Source organism: Oncorhynchus keta, chromosome 30 (genome assembly GCF_023373465.1).
Source record: "Oncorhynchus keta strain PuntledgeMale-10-30-2019 chromosome 30, Oket_V2, whole genome shotgun sequence".
Lineage (NCBI taxonomy): Eukaryota > Metazoa > Chordata > Actinopteri > Salmoniformes > Salmonidae > Oncorhynchus > Oncorhynchus keta.
The window spans coordinates 1,454,169-1,471,185 of NC_068450.1; the positions used below are offsets into that span (position 1 = coordinate 1,454,169).

Below are 17,017 nucleotides of genomic sequence, written 5' to 3' on the forward strand. Positions count from 1 at the left end.
CATCAGTCCTGCCATGGCCTGAGGGCACAGAGTATCCTCATCTGTCCTGCCATGGCCTGAGGGCACAGAGTATCCTCATCTGTCCTGCCATGGCCTGAGGGCACAGAGTATCCTCATCTGTCCTGCCATGGCCTGAGGGCACAGAGTATCCTCATCTGTCCTGCCATGGCCTGAGGGCACAGAGTATCCTCATCTGTCCTGCCATGGCCTGAGGGCACAGAGTATCCTCATCTGTCCTGCCATGGCCTGAGGGCACAGAGTATCCTCATCTGTCCTGCCATGGCCTGAGGGCACAGAGTATCCTCATCTGTCCTGCCATGGCCTGAGGGCACAGAGTATCCTCATCTGTCCTGCCATGGCCCGAGGGCACAGAGTATCCTCATCTGTCCTGCCATGGCCCGAGGGCACAGAGTATCCTCATCTGTCCTGCCATGGCCCGAGGGCACAGAGTATCCTCATCTGTCCTGCCATGGCCCGAGGGCACAGAGTATCCTCATCTGTCCTGCCATGGCCCGAGGGCACAGAGTATCCTCATCTGTCCTGCCATGGCCCGAGGGCACAGAGTATCCTCGTCTGTCCTGCCATGGCCCGAGGGCACAGAGTATCCTCGTCTGTCCTGCCATGGCCCGAGGGCACAGAGTATCCTCGTCTGTCCTGCCATGGCCCGAGGGCACAGAGTATCCTCGTCTGTCCTGCCATGGCCCGAGGGCACAGAGTATCCTCGTCTGTCCTGCCATGGCCCGAGGGCACAGAGTATCCTCGTCTGTCCTGCCATGGCCCGAGGGCACAGAGTATCCTCGTCTGTCCTGCCATGGCCCGAGGGCACAGAGTATCCTCGTCTGTCCTGCCATGGCCCGAGGGCACAGAGTATCCTCGTCTGTCCTGCCATGGCCCGAGGGCACAGAGTATCCTCGTCTGTCCTGCCATGGCCCGAGGGCACAGAGTATCCTCGTCTGTCCTGCCATGGCCCGAGGGCACAGAGTATCCTCGTCTGTCCTGCCATGGCCCGAGGGCACAGAGTATCCTCGTCTGTCCTGCCATGGCCCGAGGGCACAGAGTATCCTCGTCTGTCCTGCCATGGCCCGAGGGCACAGAGTATCCTCGTCTGTCCTGCCATGGCCCGAGGGCACAGAGTATCCTCGTCTGTCCTGCCATGGCCCGAGGGCACAGAGTATCCTCGTCTGTCCTGCCATGGCCCGAGGGCACAGAGTATCCTCGTCTGTCCTGCCATGGCCTGAGGGCACAGAGTATCCTCGTCTGTCCTGCCATGGCCTGAGGGCACAGAGTATCCTCGTCTGTCCTGCCATGGCCTGAGGGCACAGAGTATCCTCGTCTGTCCTGCCATGGCCTGAGGGCACAGAGTATCCTCGTCTGTCCTGCCATGGCCTGAGGGCACAGAGTATCCTCGTCTGTCCTGCCATGGCCTGAGGGCACAGAGTATCCTCGTCTGTCCTGCCATGGCCTGAGGGCACAGAGTATCCTCGTCTGTCCTGCCATGGCCTGAGGGCACAGAGTATCCTCGTCTGTCCTGCCATGGCCTGAGGGCACAGAGTATCCTCGTCTGTCCTGCCATGGCCTGAGGGCACAGAGTATCCTCGTCTGTCCTGCCATGGCCTGAGGGCACAGAGTATCCTCGTCTGTCCTGCCATGGCCTGAGGGCACAGAGTATCCTCGTCTGTCCTGCCATGGCCTGAGGGCACAGAGTATCCTCGTCTGTCCTGCCATGGCCTGAGGGCACAGAGTATCCTCGTCTGTCCTGCCATGGCCTGAGGGCACAGAGTATCCTCGTCTGTCCTGCCATGGCCTGAGGGCACAGAGTATCCTCATCTGTCCTGCCATGGCCTGAGGGCACAGAGTAACCTCATCTGTCCTGCCATGGCCTGAGGGCAGAGTATCCTCATCTGTCCTGCCATGGCCTGAGGGCACAGAGTATCCTCATCTGTCCTGCCATGGCCTGAGGGCACAGAGTATCCTCATCTGTCCTGCCATGGCCTGAGGGCAGAGTATCCTCATCTGTCCTGCCATGGCCTGAGGGCAGAGTATCCTCATCTGTCCTGCCATGGCCTGAGGGCAGAGTATCCTCGTCTGTCCTGCCATGGCCTGAGGGCACAGAGTATCCTCGTCTGTCCTGCCATGGCCTGAGGGCAGAGTATCCTCATCTGTCCTGCCATGGCCTGAGGGCACAGAGTATCCTCATCTGTCCTGCCATGGCCTGAGGGCACAGAGTATCCTCATCTGTCCTGCCATGGCCTGAGGGCAGAGTATCCTCATCTGTCCTGCCATGGCCTGAGGGCAGAGTATCCTCGTCTGTCCTGCCATGGCCTGAGGGCACAGAGTATCCTCATCTGTCCTGCCATGGCCTGAGGGCAGAGTATCCTCATCTGTCCTGCCATGGCCTGAGGGCACAGAGTATCCTCATCTGTCCTGCCATGGCCTGAGGGCACAGAGTATCCTCATCTGTCCTGCCATGGCCTGAGGGCAGAGTATCCTCATCTGTCCTGCCATGGCCTGAGGGCAGAGTATCCTCATCTGTCCTGCCATGGCCTGAGGGCACAGAGTATCCTCATCTCTCCGTCTAGACCAGATGTCTTTATCTCTACCTCAGTCTATTTCACCTGATGTCGAGATTGGCACGGTGTGTTAAACAAGGATTATCTTCAGCTTTATAATTGGAAAAGGCCCATCCTTCGTATCAGTTATCTTGTTACCAGACACTTCCTAAGAGTCTGGTGGACCAACTCGTCAAACCTTTCCTTCATTAGCAAATAGAACGACAAGGAGAAGCTCCCAGTGCATCGGCTTAATCTACTAACCAATCATCTCACACAGCTCTTTCCCCTAACCCTCCCCTATATGTGTGTCGGTTCCATTCGGAGCCACGCCTCGCAGACATGTGATTTGCTTAAATTACCTAAACTTCACTCAGTAAGGTCACTCCCATATAAATTCAACGATCACTCCTACTAAGGAGTTTGAATTGTTGATATCGCAGGCTTAAATACTGTATGCAATAGCCTGGGGTGAGGTTATTGCAGCAGTAGTAGTCAGTAGTCATGTTTTGGCTGTTCTGTAAGCCATTTCAGTTGTCTCGGCAGCAGTGATTAGTTCCAGGAGACCGGAGGGACAGTGTTGTAAACACTCAGGGTTAAAGCTGGGAAATGTCACCGGTATCGTTCGTTCATTGACTCCTGGGCTTTTATTGCCCGATTTTTAGAATGAGACGAGCCATCAAACAGGCAAAGACAGAATACCAGGGCATGTACCCAGAATGCAAGTGTCTTCAGACATTTTCAACCTCTCCATGACCCAGTCTGTAATACCAACATGTTTCAAGCAGACCACCATAGTCCCCGTGCCCAAGAATACCAAGGTAACATGTGCTATGGACTATCGGCCATTTACATCCTATAGCCATGAAAGGCTGGTCATGTCTCACATCAACACCAACATCCCAGACACCCTGGACCCAAAATGGTCCCATTTACATCCTATAGCCATGAAAGGCTGGTCATGTCTCACATCAACACCAACATCCCAGACACCCTGGACCCAAAATGGTCCCATTTACATCCTATAGCCATGAAAGGCTGGTCATGTCTCACATCAACACCAACATCCCAGACACCCTGGACCCAATGGTCCAATTCACATACTGCCTCTACAGATCCATAGATGACGAATAACACTGCACACTGCCCTGTCCCACCCGGACATAAGGAACACCTATGTGAGAATGCTGTTCATTGACTACCCTCAAAACTCCTCAACAATGTGTAGGCAGGTATAGCTTAAGATCCTAACCTTCTCAAACAGCCTAATTCATTCTCTCGAAGGTGCTCCCATAATAATGTGATTTGTACCGCATACAAGGTAAGGTAATGCATTCTTCCCACACTAAGACATGACCTCGTTCCACTTCCTTTAAAAGTGTGTTTCCATATTTAGAATAAAACATCTTTCCTACGAACATCCATCAGGCTTGATGGAGCTGTTTTTGTCTTGTGGTAATGTGGTGCCTGTGTTTCCTTTAACAATTATCATTGAGTATTTGTTTTTAAATGTATATTGATTAAAATGTTTAGGTTAGTAGTAACCACCACCACCTGTTATATTGGTTATGTTGGACAAGTCATTCATGTGTAGATATAGAGTGTCTTGCATTCCTGATTTCCGGAACCGATAGCTTACCTGTGGAACATTTGACTTTACCTTGTTTCCCTATCCTGACTTCTCCGGTCCCCACCAGGATAGTAAAAACAAGCCCACACACAGCCAGCCGTATACAGCCACCTAGCTTCTCCCATCAGAGTGGAAATTAATGATTTCACATCTCTCCCTCTCCCCCCTCGCTCTCTAGATGACCAACGTGATGGTACCCTTCATGTTTAAGTATGCTGTGGACGAGCTGAATGGACTGTCAGGCCATATGTTGAACCTGAGCGACGCCCCCAGCACCGTGGCTACCATGGCAACTGCTGTTCTGATTGGCTGTAAGTTCCCACAATTTTTTTTTAAATGTTTAAGTATGCTGTGGACGAGCTGATTGGACTGTCAGGCCATATGTTGAACCTGAGCGACGCCCCCAGCACCGTGGCTACCATGGCAACTGCTGTTCTGATTGGCTGTAAGTTCCCACAATTTTTTTTTAAATGTTTAAGTATGCTGTGGACGAGCTGAATGGACTGTCAGGCCATATGTTGAACCTGAGCGACGCCCCCAGCACCGTGGCTACCATGGCAACTGCTGTTCTGATTGGCTGTAAGTTCCCCCCCCTCAAAAAAAAAATTAATGTATTTGAATATCTTGGAACAGAATATTATAGAATCAGAATATTATAGAATCAATCTGGGAACCATTAAACAACAAGTATATCAAACGTAGTCTCTGTGTCCCGACCTCTCTGCTGTCACTCTGTGAATAGACTATAGAGGTCAGTCCTTCCTATGAGTCCAGACTGCCTCCATCGTCTAACCCTGGCTCTGACTGCTGATGAAAACAACCAATGAAAAACGGTAGTCGGCAGACAGTCCTGTTGGCAGCTAGCTAGACACCAGGATTCGCTTGAGGTGCTTAAAGTATTTGAGTATGGCATACTGATATTCAAGTACTGGAATACCTTGAAGATCTGATGCTTTCTCAAGTTGGTACTTGAAAATTACTTTAATTAAAAGGAGAGGAGAACAGAAAATGATAAAAAAATTTAAAATAGATAATACCTTGTGAATTCCTAGGCATACTACAGAATTGTATTTCCTCATGTGTTTGGCGCTCTGGTTGCCAGGCGATACATAACTGACTGATTAGGCAAGGCGAGATCGCTCATTCCACCCACACTGCCTCCCAGCCAGGCAGATTCAACCCTGCCTGCGAGATATGGATGTTTATGAATGGTTCTGCCAGACCCATCCGGGGATGGAGCAGAGGGTTCTGTCAGACCCACCCGGGGATGGAGCAGAGGGTTCTGTCAGACCCACCCGGGGATGGAGCAGAGGGTTCTGCCAGACCCATCCGGGGATGGAGCAGAGGGTTCTGCCAGACCCATCAGGGGATGGAGCAGAGGGTTCTGCCAGACCCATCCGGGGATGGAGAAGAGGAGCAGAGGGTTCTGCCAGACCCACCCGGGGATGGAGAAGAGGAGCAGAGGGTTCTGCCAGACCCATCCGGGGATGGAGCAGAGGGTTCTGTCAGACCCATCCGGGGATGGAGCAGAGGGTTCTGTCAGACCCATCCGGGGATGGAGCAGAGGGTTCTGCCAGACCCATCCGGGGATGGAGCAGAGGGTTCTGTCAGACCCATCCGGGGATGGAGCAGAGGGTTCTGCCAGACCCATCCGGGGATGGAGCAGAGGGTTCTGCCAGACCCATCCGGGGATGGAGCAGAGGGTTCTGCCAGACCCATCCGGGGATGGAGCAGAGGGTTCTGTCAGACCCACCCGGGGATGGAGCAGAGGGTTCTGCCAGACCCATCCGGGGATGGAGCAGAGGAGCAGAGGGTTCTGCCAGACCCACCCGGGGATGGAGCAGAGGGTTCTGCCAGACCCATCCGGGGATGGAGCAGAGGGTTCTGCCAGACCCACCCGGGGATGGAGCAGAGGGTTCTGCCAGACCCATCCGGGGATGGAGCAGAGGGTTCTGCCAGACCCACCCGGGGATGGAGCAGAGGGTTCTGTCAGACCCATCCGGGGATGGAGCAGAGGGTTCTGTCAGACCCATCCGGGGATGGAGCAGAGGGTTCTGTCAGACCCATCCGGGGATGGAGCAGAGGGTTCTGTCAGACCCATCCGGGGATGGAGCAGAGGGTTCTGTCAGACCCATCCGGGGATGGAGCAGAGGGTTCTGCCAGACCCATCTGGGGATGGAGCAGAGGGTTCTGCCAGACCCATCCGGGGATGGAGCAGAGGGTTCTGCCAGACCCATCCGGGGTTGGAGCAGAGGGTTCTGTCAGACCCATCCGGGGATGGAGCAGAGGGTTCTGCCAGACCCATCCGGGGATGGAGCAGAGGGTTCTGCCAGACCCATCCGGGGATGGAGCAGAGGGTTCTGACAGACCCATCCGGGGATGGAGCAGAGGGTTCTGTCAGACCCATCAGGGGATGGAGCAGAGGGTTCTGTCAGACCCATCCGGGGATGGAGCAGAGGGTTCTGTCAGACCCACCCGGGGATGGAGCAGAGGGTTCTGACAGACCCATCCGGGGATGGAGCAGAGGGTTCTGTCAGACCCATCCGGGGATGGAGCAGAGGAGCAGAGGGTTCTGCCAGACCCATCCGGGGATGGAGCAGAGGGTTCTGTCAGACCCATCCGGGGATGGAGCAGAGGGTTCTGTCAGACCCATCCGGGGATGGAGCAGAGGGTTCTGTCAGACCCATCCGGGGATGGAGCAGAGGGTTCTGTCAGACCCATCCGGGGATGGAGCAGAGGGTTCTGCCAGACCCATCCGGGGATGGAGCAGAGGGTTCTGTCAGACCCATCCGGGGATGGAGCAGAGGGTTCTGTCAGACCCATCCGGGGTTGGAGCAGAGGAGCAGAGGGTTCTGCCAGACCCATCCGGGGATGGAGCAGAGGGTTCTGTCAGACCCATCCGGGGATGGAGCAGAGGGTTCTGTCAGACCCATCCGGGGATGGAGCAGAGGGTTCTGTCAGACCCATCCGGGGATGGAGCAGAGGGTTCTGCCAGACCCATCCGGGGATGGAGCAGAGGGTTCTGCCAGACCCATCCGGGGATGGAGCAGAGGAGCAGAGGGTTCTGCCAGACCCATCCGGGGATGGAGCAGAGGGTTCTGCCAGACCCATCCGGGGATGGAGCAGAGGGTTCTGCCAGACCCATCCGGGGATGGAGCAGAGGGTTCTGCCAGACCCATCCGGGGATGGAGCAGAGGGTTCTGCCAGACCCATCCGGGGATGGAGCAGAGGGTTCTGCCAGACCCATCCGGGGATGGAGCAGAGGGTTCTGTCAGACCCATCCGGGGATGGAGCAGAGGGTTCTGTCAGACCCATCCGGGGATGGAGCAGAGGGTTCTGTCAGACCCATCCGGGGATGGAGCAGAGGGTTCTGCCAGACCCATCCGGGGATGGAGCAGAGGGTTCTGCCAGACCCATCCGGGGATGGAGCAGAGGAGCAGAGGGTTCTGCCAGACCCATCCGGGGATGGAGCAGAGGGTTCTGCCAGACCCATCCGGGGATGGAGCAGAGGGTTCTGCCAGACCCATCCGGGGATGGAGCAGAGGGTTCTGCCAGACCCATCCGGGGATGGAGCAGAGGGTTCTGCCAGACCCATCCGGGGATGGAGCAGAGGAGCAGAGGGTTCTGTCAGACCCATCCGGGGATGGAGCAGAGGGTTCTGCCAGACCCATCCGGGGATGGAGCAGAGGGTTCTGCCAGACCCATCCGGGGATGGAGCAGAGGGTTCTGCCAGACCCATCCGGGGATGGAGCAGAGGGTTCTGTCAGACCCATCCGGGGATGGAGCAGAGGGTTCTGTCAGACCCACCCGGGGATGGAGCAGAGGAGCAGAGGGTTCTGCCAGACCCACCCGGGGATGGAGCAGAGGGTTCTGTCAGACCCATCCGGGGATGGAGCAGAGGGTTCTGTCAGACCCATCCGGGGATGGAGCAGAGGGTTCTGTCAGACCCATCCGGGGATGGAGCAGAGGGTTCTGTCAGACCCATCCGGGGATGGAGCAGAGGGTTCTGTCAGACCCATCCGGGGATGGAGCAGAGGGTTCTGTCAGACCCATCCGGGGATGGAGCAGAGGGTTCTGCCAGACCCATCCGGGGATGGAGCAGAGGGTTCTGCCAGACCCATCCGGGGATGGAGCAGAGGGTTCTGTCAGACCCATCCGGGGATGGAGCAGAGGGTTCTGCCAGACCCATCCGGGGATGGAGCAGAGGGTTCTGCCAGACCCATCCGGGGATGGAGCAGAGGGTTCTGCCAGACCCATCCGGGGATGGAGCAGAGGGTTCTGTCAGACCCATCAGGGGATGGAGCAGAGGGTTCTGTCAGACCCACCCGGGGATGGAGCAGAGGGTTCTGTCAGACCCACCCGGGGATGGAGCAGAGGGTTCTGACAGACCCATCCGGGGATGGAGCAGAGGGTTCTGTCAGACCCATCCGGGGATGGAGCAGAGGGTTCTGTCAGACCCATCCGGGGATGGAGCAGAGGGTTCTGCCAGACCCATCCGGGGATGGAGCAGAGGGTTCTGTCAGACCCATCCGGGGTTGGAGCAGAGGAGCAGAGGGTTCTGCCAGACCCATCCGGGGATGGAGCAGAGGGTTCTGTCAGACCCATCCGGGGATGGAGCAGAGGGTTCTGTCAGACCCATCCGGGGATGGAGCAGAGGGTTCTGCCAGACCCACCCGGGGATGGAGCAGAGGGTTCTGCCAGACCCATCCGGGGATGGAGCAGAGGGTTCTGCCAGACCCATCCGGGGATGGAGCAGAGGAGCAGAGGGTTCTGCCAGACCCATCCGGGGATGGAGCAGAGGGTTCTGCCAGACCCATCCGGGGATGGAGCAGAGGAGCAGAGGGTTCTGCCAGACCCATCCGGGGATGGAGCAGAGGGTTCTGCCAGACCCATCCGGGGATGGAGCAGAGGGTTCTGTCAGACCCATCCGGGGATGGAGCAGAGGGTTCTGCCAGACCCACCCGGGGATGGAGCAGAGGGTTCTGTCAGACCCATCCGGGGATGGAGCAGAGGGTTCTGCCAGACCCACCCGGGGATGGAGCAGAGGGTTCTGCCAGACCCATCCGGGGATGGAGCAGAGGGTTCTGCCAGACCCATCCGGGGATGGAGCAGAGGAGCAGAGGGTTCTGCCAGACCCATCCGGGGATGGAGCAGAGGGTTCTGCCAGACCCATCCGGGGATGGAGCAGAGGAGCAGAGGGTTCTGCCAGACCCATCCGGGGATGGAGCAGAGGGTTCTGCCAGACCCATCCGGGGATGGAGCAGAGGGTTCTGCCAGACCCATCCGGGGATGGAGCAGAGGGTTCTGCCAGACCCATCCGGGGATGGAGCAGAGGAGCAGAGGGTTCTGTCAGACCCATCCGGGGATGGAGCAGAGGGTTCTGCCAGACCCATCCGGGGATGGAGCAGAGGGTTCTGTCAGACCCATCCGGGGATGGAGCAGAGGGTTCTGCCAGACCCATCCGGGGATGGAGCAGAGGGTTCTGCCAGACCCATCCGGGGATGGAGCAGAGGGTTCTGTCAGACCCATCCGGGGATGGAGCAGAGGGTTCTGTCAGACCCATCCGGGGATGGAGCAGAGGGTTCTGTCAGACCCATCCGGGGATGGAGCAGAGGGTTCTGCCAGACCCATCCGGGGATGGAGCAGAGGAGCAGAGGGTTCTGCCAGACCCATCCGGGGATGGAGCAGAGGGTTCTGCCAGACCCATCAGGGGATGGAGCAGAGGGTTCTGCCAGACCCATATTTTTTTGTGTTTACTCGCCTTTCTATATGGATAATTATTGTATACCCACTTGTCCTAGCGTTGATCAATGTTCAGAACGCTAAATGTTATTGATCTTAGTTCTTAGCGTGTCTAACTCTGACGTCCCTCTGATTGACCTACCTCTGTCAACGAGTGGAATCATGAAAGATTCAGGTAGAATCCCCAGAAGTCATACCTACTTGCAAACTTAAATCAGTTGTACCAAAATTTTACCAACATGTCACATGCAACCAGAGAAAAAATAATCCTAGACCTCCTTTAATCAAAACACAGATATGTATACAAAGCCCTCCCTCATCCTCCATTTGGCAAATCTAACCATAATTCTATCCTCCTGATTCCTGTTTTCAAGCAAAAACTAAAGCAGGAAGTACCAGTGATTCGCTCAATACTGAAGTGGTCAGATGACGTGGATGCTAAACTACAGGACTGTTTTGCAGCACGGACTGGAATATGTTCTGGGATTCATCCAATGGGATTGAGGAGTATACCACCTCAGTCATCGACTTCATCAATAAGTGCATCGACGACGTTGTCCCCATAGTGACCGTACGTACATTTCCCAACCAGAAGCCATGGATTACAGGCAACATTCGCTTTGAGCTAAAGGCTAGAGCTGACGCTTTCAAGGAGCGGGAGACTAATCCGGACCTTTAAACAGGTCAACATTCACAAAGCTGCTGGGCCAGATGAATTACCAGGACGTGTGCTCAAAGCATGCGCTGACCAACTGGCAAGTGTCTTCACTGACATTTTCAACCTCTCCCTGACCGAGTCTGTAATACCAACATGCTTCAAGCAGACCACCATAGTACCTGTGCCCAAGGAAGTGAAGGTAACCTGCCTAAATGACTACCGCCCCGTAGCACTCACGTCGGTAGCCACGAAGTGCTTTGAAAGGCTGGTCATGGCTCACATCAACAGCATCCTCCCGGACACCCTAGACCCACTCCAATTCACATACCGCCCCAACAGATCCACAGATGATGCAATCTCAATCGCACTCCACACTGCCCTTTCCCACCTGGACAAAAGGAACAACTATGTGAGAATGCTGTTCATTGACTACAGCTCAGCATTCAACACCATAGTGCCCACAAAGCTAAGGACCCTGGGACTAAACACCTCCCTCTGCAACTGGATCCTGGACTTCCTGACGGGCCGCCCCCAGTTGGTGAGGGTAGGCAACAACACATCTGCCACGCTGATCCTCAACACGGTGGCCCCTCAGGGGTGTGTGCTCAACCCCCTCCTGTACTCCCTGCTCACCCACCACTGCGTGGCTAAACACGACTCCAACACCAAGTTTATTGGGTGACAACAGTGGCCTGATCACAGACAACAACGAGGCGGCCTATAGGGAGGTGGTCAGAGACGACACCAACCTCTCCGTTAATGTGAGCAAGACAAAGGAGATTATCGTGGACTACAGGAAAAGGCAAGTTGAACAGGCCCCCATTAACATCGACGGGGCTGTAGTGGAGCAGGTCGAGAGTTTCACATCACCAACAAACTAACATGGTCCAAACACACCAAGACAGTCGTGAAGAGGGCAGGACAAAACCTATTCCCCCTCAGGAGACTGAAAAGATTTGGCATGGGTCCCCAGATCCTCAAAGTTCTACAGCTGTACCGTCAAGAGCACCCTGACCGGTTGCATCGCCGCCTGGTATGGCAACTGCTTGGCATCTGACCGTAAGGCTCTACAGAGGTTGGTGCGAACGGACCAGTACATCACTGGGGCCAAGCTTCCTGCCATCCAGGACCTCTATAATAGGCGGGGAAAGCCCATATTTTCTCTGCTACCGCACGGCAAGCCGGACCGGAGTGCTAAGTCTTTGACCAAAAAGCTCCTTAACCCATTAGACTGCTGAACAATTAATATAATCTCCCCCCTTTGTACACCGCTGCTCCCCGCTGTTTATTATGCATAGTCACTTCACCCCCACCTACATGACCTCAACTAACCTGCACCCCCGCACACTGACTCTGTAACAGTACCCCCTGTATGGAGCCTCCACATTGACTCTGTACCGGTACCCCCTGTATATAGCCTCCACATTGACTCTGTACCGGTACCCCCTGTATATAGCCTCCACACTGACTCTGTACCGGTACCCCCTGTATATAGCCTCCACATTGACTCTGTACCGGTACCCCCTGTATATAGCCTCCACATTGACTCTGTACCGGTACCCCTGTATATAGCCTCCACACTGACTCTGTACCGGTACCCCCTGTATATAGCCTCCACATTGACTCTGTACCGGTACCCCCTGTATATAGCCTCCACATTGACTCTGTACCGGTACCCCCTGTATATAGCCTCCACATTGACTCTGTACCGGTACCCCCTGTATATAGCCTCCACATTGACTCTGTACCGGTACCCCCTGTATATAGCCTCCACATTGACTCTGTACCGGTACCCCTGTATATAGCCTCCACATTGACTCTGTACTGGTACCCCCTGTATATAGCCTCCACATTGACTCTGTAACAGTACCCCTGTATATAGCCTCCACATTGACTCTGTACCGGTACCCCTGTATATAGTCTCCACATTGACTCTGTAACAACAGTACCCCCTGTATATAGTCTCCACACTGACTCTGTACCGGTACCCCCTGTATATAGCCTCCACACTGACTCAGTACCGGTACCCCCTGTATATAGCCTCCACATTGACTCTGTACCGGTACCCCCTGTATATAGCCTCCACATTGACTCTGTACCGGTACCCCCTGTATGTAGCCTCCACATTGACTCTGTACCGGTACCCCTGTATATAGCCTCCACATTGACTCTGTACCGGTACCCCTGTATATAGCCTCCACATTGACTCTGTACCGGTACCCCTGTATATAGCCTCCACATTGACTCTGTACCGGTACCCCCTGTATATAGCCTCCACATTGACTCTGTACTGGTACCCCCTGTATATAGCCTCCACATTGACTCTGTACTGGTACCCCCTGTATATAGCCTCCACATTGACTCTGTACCGGTACCCCCTGTATATAGTCTCCACATTGACTCTGTACCGGTACCCCCTGTATATAGCCTCCACACTGACTCAGTACCGGTATTCCCTGTATATAGCCTCCACACTGACTCAGTACCGGTGCCCCCTGTATATAGCCTCCACATTGACTCTGTACCGGTACCCGCTGTATATAGCCTCCACACTGACTCAGTACCAGTGCCCCCTGTATATAGCCTCCACACTGACTCAGTACCGGTGCCCCCTGTATATAGTCTCCACATTGACTCTGTACCCCCTGTATATAGCCTCCACATTGACTCTGTACCGTAATACCCTGTATATAGCCTCCACATTGACTCTGTACCGTAATACCCTGTATATAGCCTCCACATTGACTCTGTACCGTAATACCCCGTATATAGCCTCCACACTGACTCTGTACCGGTGCCCCCTGTATATAGCCTCCACACTGACTCTGTACCGGTGCCCCCTGTATATAGCCTCTACATTGACTCTGTACCGGTACCCCTGTATATAGCCTCCACATTGACTCTGTACTGGTACCCCCTGTATATAGCCTCCACATTGACTCTGTACCGGTACCCCCTGTATATAGTCTCCATATTGACTCTGTACCGGTACCCCCTGTATATAGCCTCCACATTGACTCTGTACCCCCTGTATATAGCCTCCACACTGACTCTGTACCGGTGCCCCTGTATATAGCCTCGTTATTGTTATTCTTATTGTTACTTTTTACTTTAGTCTACTTGGTAAATATATTTTCTTAACTCTTCTTGATGTCCACTGTTGGTTAAGGGCTTGAAAGTAAGAATTTCACGGTAAAGTCTAAACTTGTTTAATTTGGTGCATGTGACAAAGTTTATTTTAAGAAACGACAGTCCATTACTTTAAGACATGAAGGTCAGTCAATACGGAACGTTTTAAAGAACTTTGAAAGTTTTTAAGTCCAGTCGCGAAAACCATCAAGCGCTATGATGAAACTGGTTCTCATGAGGACAGCGACAGGAATGGAAGACCCAGAGTCACCTCTGCTGCAGAGGATAAATTCATTAGTTACCAGTCTGGCCTGGGTTGGAACTGTCTCTATTATTACATGGGCTGGCCTGGGTTGGAACTGTCTCTATTATTACATGGGCTGGCCTGGGTTGGAACTGTCTCTATTATTACATGGGCTGGCCTGGGTTGGAACTGTCTCTATTATTACATGGGCTGTCCTGGGTTGGAACTGTCTCTATTATTACATGGGCTGGCCTGGGTTGGAACTGTCTCTATTATTACATGGGCTGGCCTGGGTTGGAACTGTCTCTATTATTACATGGGCTGGCCTGGGTTAGAACGGTCTCTATTATTACATGGGCTGGCCTGGGTTAGAACGGTCTCTATTATTACATGGGCTGGCCTGGGTTAGAACTGTCTCTATTATTACATGGGCTGGCCTGGGTTAGAACTGTCTCTATTATTACATGGGCTGGCCTGGGTTAGAACGGTCTCTATTATTACATGGGCTGGCCTGGGTTGGAACTGTCTCTATTATTACATGGGCTGGCCTGGGTTAGAACTGTCTCTATTATTACATGGGCTGGCCTGGGTTAGAACTGTCTCTATTATTACATGGGCTGGCCTGGGTTGGAACTGTCTCTATTATTACATGGGCTGGCCTGGGTTGGAACTGTCTCTATTATTACATGGGCTGGCCTGGGTTGGAACTGTCTCTATTATTACATGGGCTGGCCTGGGTTAGAACTGTCTCTATTATTACATGGGCTGGCCTGGGTTGGAACTGTCTCTATTATTACATGGGCTGGCCTGGGTTGGAACTGTCTCTATTATTACATGGGCTGGCCTGGGTTGGAACTGTCTCTATTATTACATGGGCTGGCCTGGGTTAGAACTGTCTCTATTATTACATGGGCTGGCCTGGGTTAGAACTGTCTCTATTATTACATGGGCTGGCCTGGGTTGGAACTGTCTCTATTATTACATGGGCTGGCCTGGGTTAGAACTGTCTCTATTATTACATGGGCTGGCCTGGGTTAGAACTGTCTCTATTATTACATGGGCTGGCCTGGGTTAGAACTGTCTCTATTATTACATGGGCTGGCCTGGGTTAGAACTGTCTCTATTATTACATGGGCTGGCCTGGGTTGGAACTGTCTCTATTATTACATGGGCTGGCCTGGGTTAGAACTGTCTCTATTATTACATGGGCTGGCCTGGGTTAGAACTGTCTCTATTATTACATGGGCTGGCCTGGGTTAGAACTGTCTCTATTATTACATGGGCTGGCCTGGGTTGGAACTGTCTCTATTATTACATGGGCTGGCCTGGGTTGGAACTGTCTCTATTATTACATGGGCTGGCCTGGGTTGGAACTGTCTCTATTATTACATGGGCTGGCCTGGGTTAGAACTGTCTCTATTATTACATGGGCTGGCCTGGGTTGGAACTGTCTCTATTATTACATGGGCTGGCCTGGGTTGGAACTGTCTCTATTATTACATGGGCTGGCCTGGGTTGGAACTGTCTCTATTATTACATGGGCTGGCCTGGGTTGGAACTGTCTCTATTATTACATGGGCTGGCCTGGGTTGGAACTGTCTCTATTATTACATGGGCTGGCCTGGGTTGGAACTGTCTCTATTATTACATGGGCTGGCCTGGGTTAGAACTGTCTATTATTACATGGGCTGGCCTGGGTTGGAGCTGTCTCTATTATTACATGGGCTGGCCTGGGTTGGAACTGTCTCTATTATTACATGGGCTGGCCTGGGTTGGAGCTGTCTCTATTATTACATGGGCTGGCCTGGGTTGGAACTGTCTCTATTATTACATGGGCTGGCCTGGGTTGGAACTGTCTCTATTATTACATGGGCTGGCCTGGGTTGGAACTGTCTCTATTATTACATGGGCTGGCCTGGGTTAGAACTGTCTCTATTATTACATGGGCTGGCCTGGGTTGGAACTGGGTTGGAACTGTCTCTATTATTACATGGGCGTGTATGCACCAATTTGTAAGTCGCTCTGGATAAGAGCGTCTGCTAAATGACTTAAATGTAAATGTAATGGGCTGGCCTGGGTTAGAACTGTCTCTATTATTACATGGGCTGGCCTGGGTTGGAACTGACTCTATTATTACATGGGCTGGCCTGGGTTGGTACTGTCTCTATTATTACATGGGCTGGCCTGGGTTGGAACTGTCTCTATTATTACATGGGCTGGCCTGGGTTAGAACTGTCTCTATTATTACATGGGCTGGCCTGGGTTGGAATTGTCTCTATTATTACATGGGCTGGCCTGGGTTGGAACTGTCTCTATTATTACATGGGCTGGCCTGGGTTGGAACTGTCTCTATTATTACATGGGCTGGCCTGGGTTGGAACTGTCTCTATTATTACATGGGCTGGCCTGGGTTGGAACTGTCTCTATTATTACATGGGCTGGCCTGGGTTAGAACTGTCTATTATTACATGGGCTGGCCTGGGTTGGAGCTGTCTCTATTATTACATGGGCTGGCCTGGGTTGGAACTGTCTCTATTATTACATGGGCTGGCCTGGGTTGGAGCTGTCTCTATTATTACATGGGCTGGCCTGGGTTGGAACTGTCTCTATTATTACATGGGCTGGCCTGGGTTGGAACTGTCTCTATTATTACATGGGCTGGCCTGGGTTGGAACTGTCTCTATTATTACATGGGCTGGCCTGGGTTAGAACTGTCTCTATTATTACATGGGCTGGCCTGGGTTGGAACTGGGTTGGAACTGTCTCTATTATTACATGGGCGTGTATGCACCAATTTGTAAGTCGCTCTGGATAAGAGCGTCTGCTAAATGACTTAAATGTAAATGTAATGGGCTGGCCTGGGTTAGAACTGTCTCTATTATTACACGGGCTGGCCTGGGTTGGAACTGACTCTATTATTACATGGGCTGGCCTGGGTTGGAACTGTCTCTATTATTACATGGGCTGGCCTGGGTTGGAACTGTCTCTATTATTACATGGGCTGGCCTGGGTTGGAACTGTCTCTATTATTACATGGGCTGGCCTGGGTTGGAACTGTCTCTATT

General features: G+C 53.4%; 1 protein-coding gene across 9 annotated transcripts in view; it reads left to right on the forward strand.

Annotated features, from left to right (window-relative positions):
• The window catches only part of abcb7 (ATP-binding cassette, sub-family B (MDR/TAP), member 7), a 201,946-nt gene that overhangs the window by 47,968 nt on the left and 136,961 nt on the right, over positions 1 to 17,017 (forward strand). For 8 of the 9 annotated variants that reach the window (XM_052487130.1, XM_052487127.1, XM_052487126.1 and 5 more), the window contains exon 5: positions 4,358 to 4,490. In XM_052487130.1, the coding sequence (XP_052343090.1) occupies positions 4,358 to 4,490 (133 nt within the window). Of the gene's footprint in view, positions 1 to 4,357; positions 4,491 to 4,544; positions 4,625 to 17,017 lie in introns of those variants that run through there. The other variant, XM_052487131.1, reaches the window with a different exon arrangement.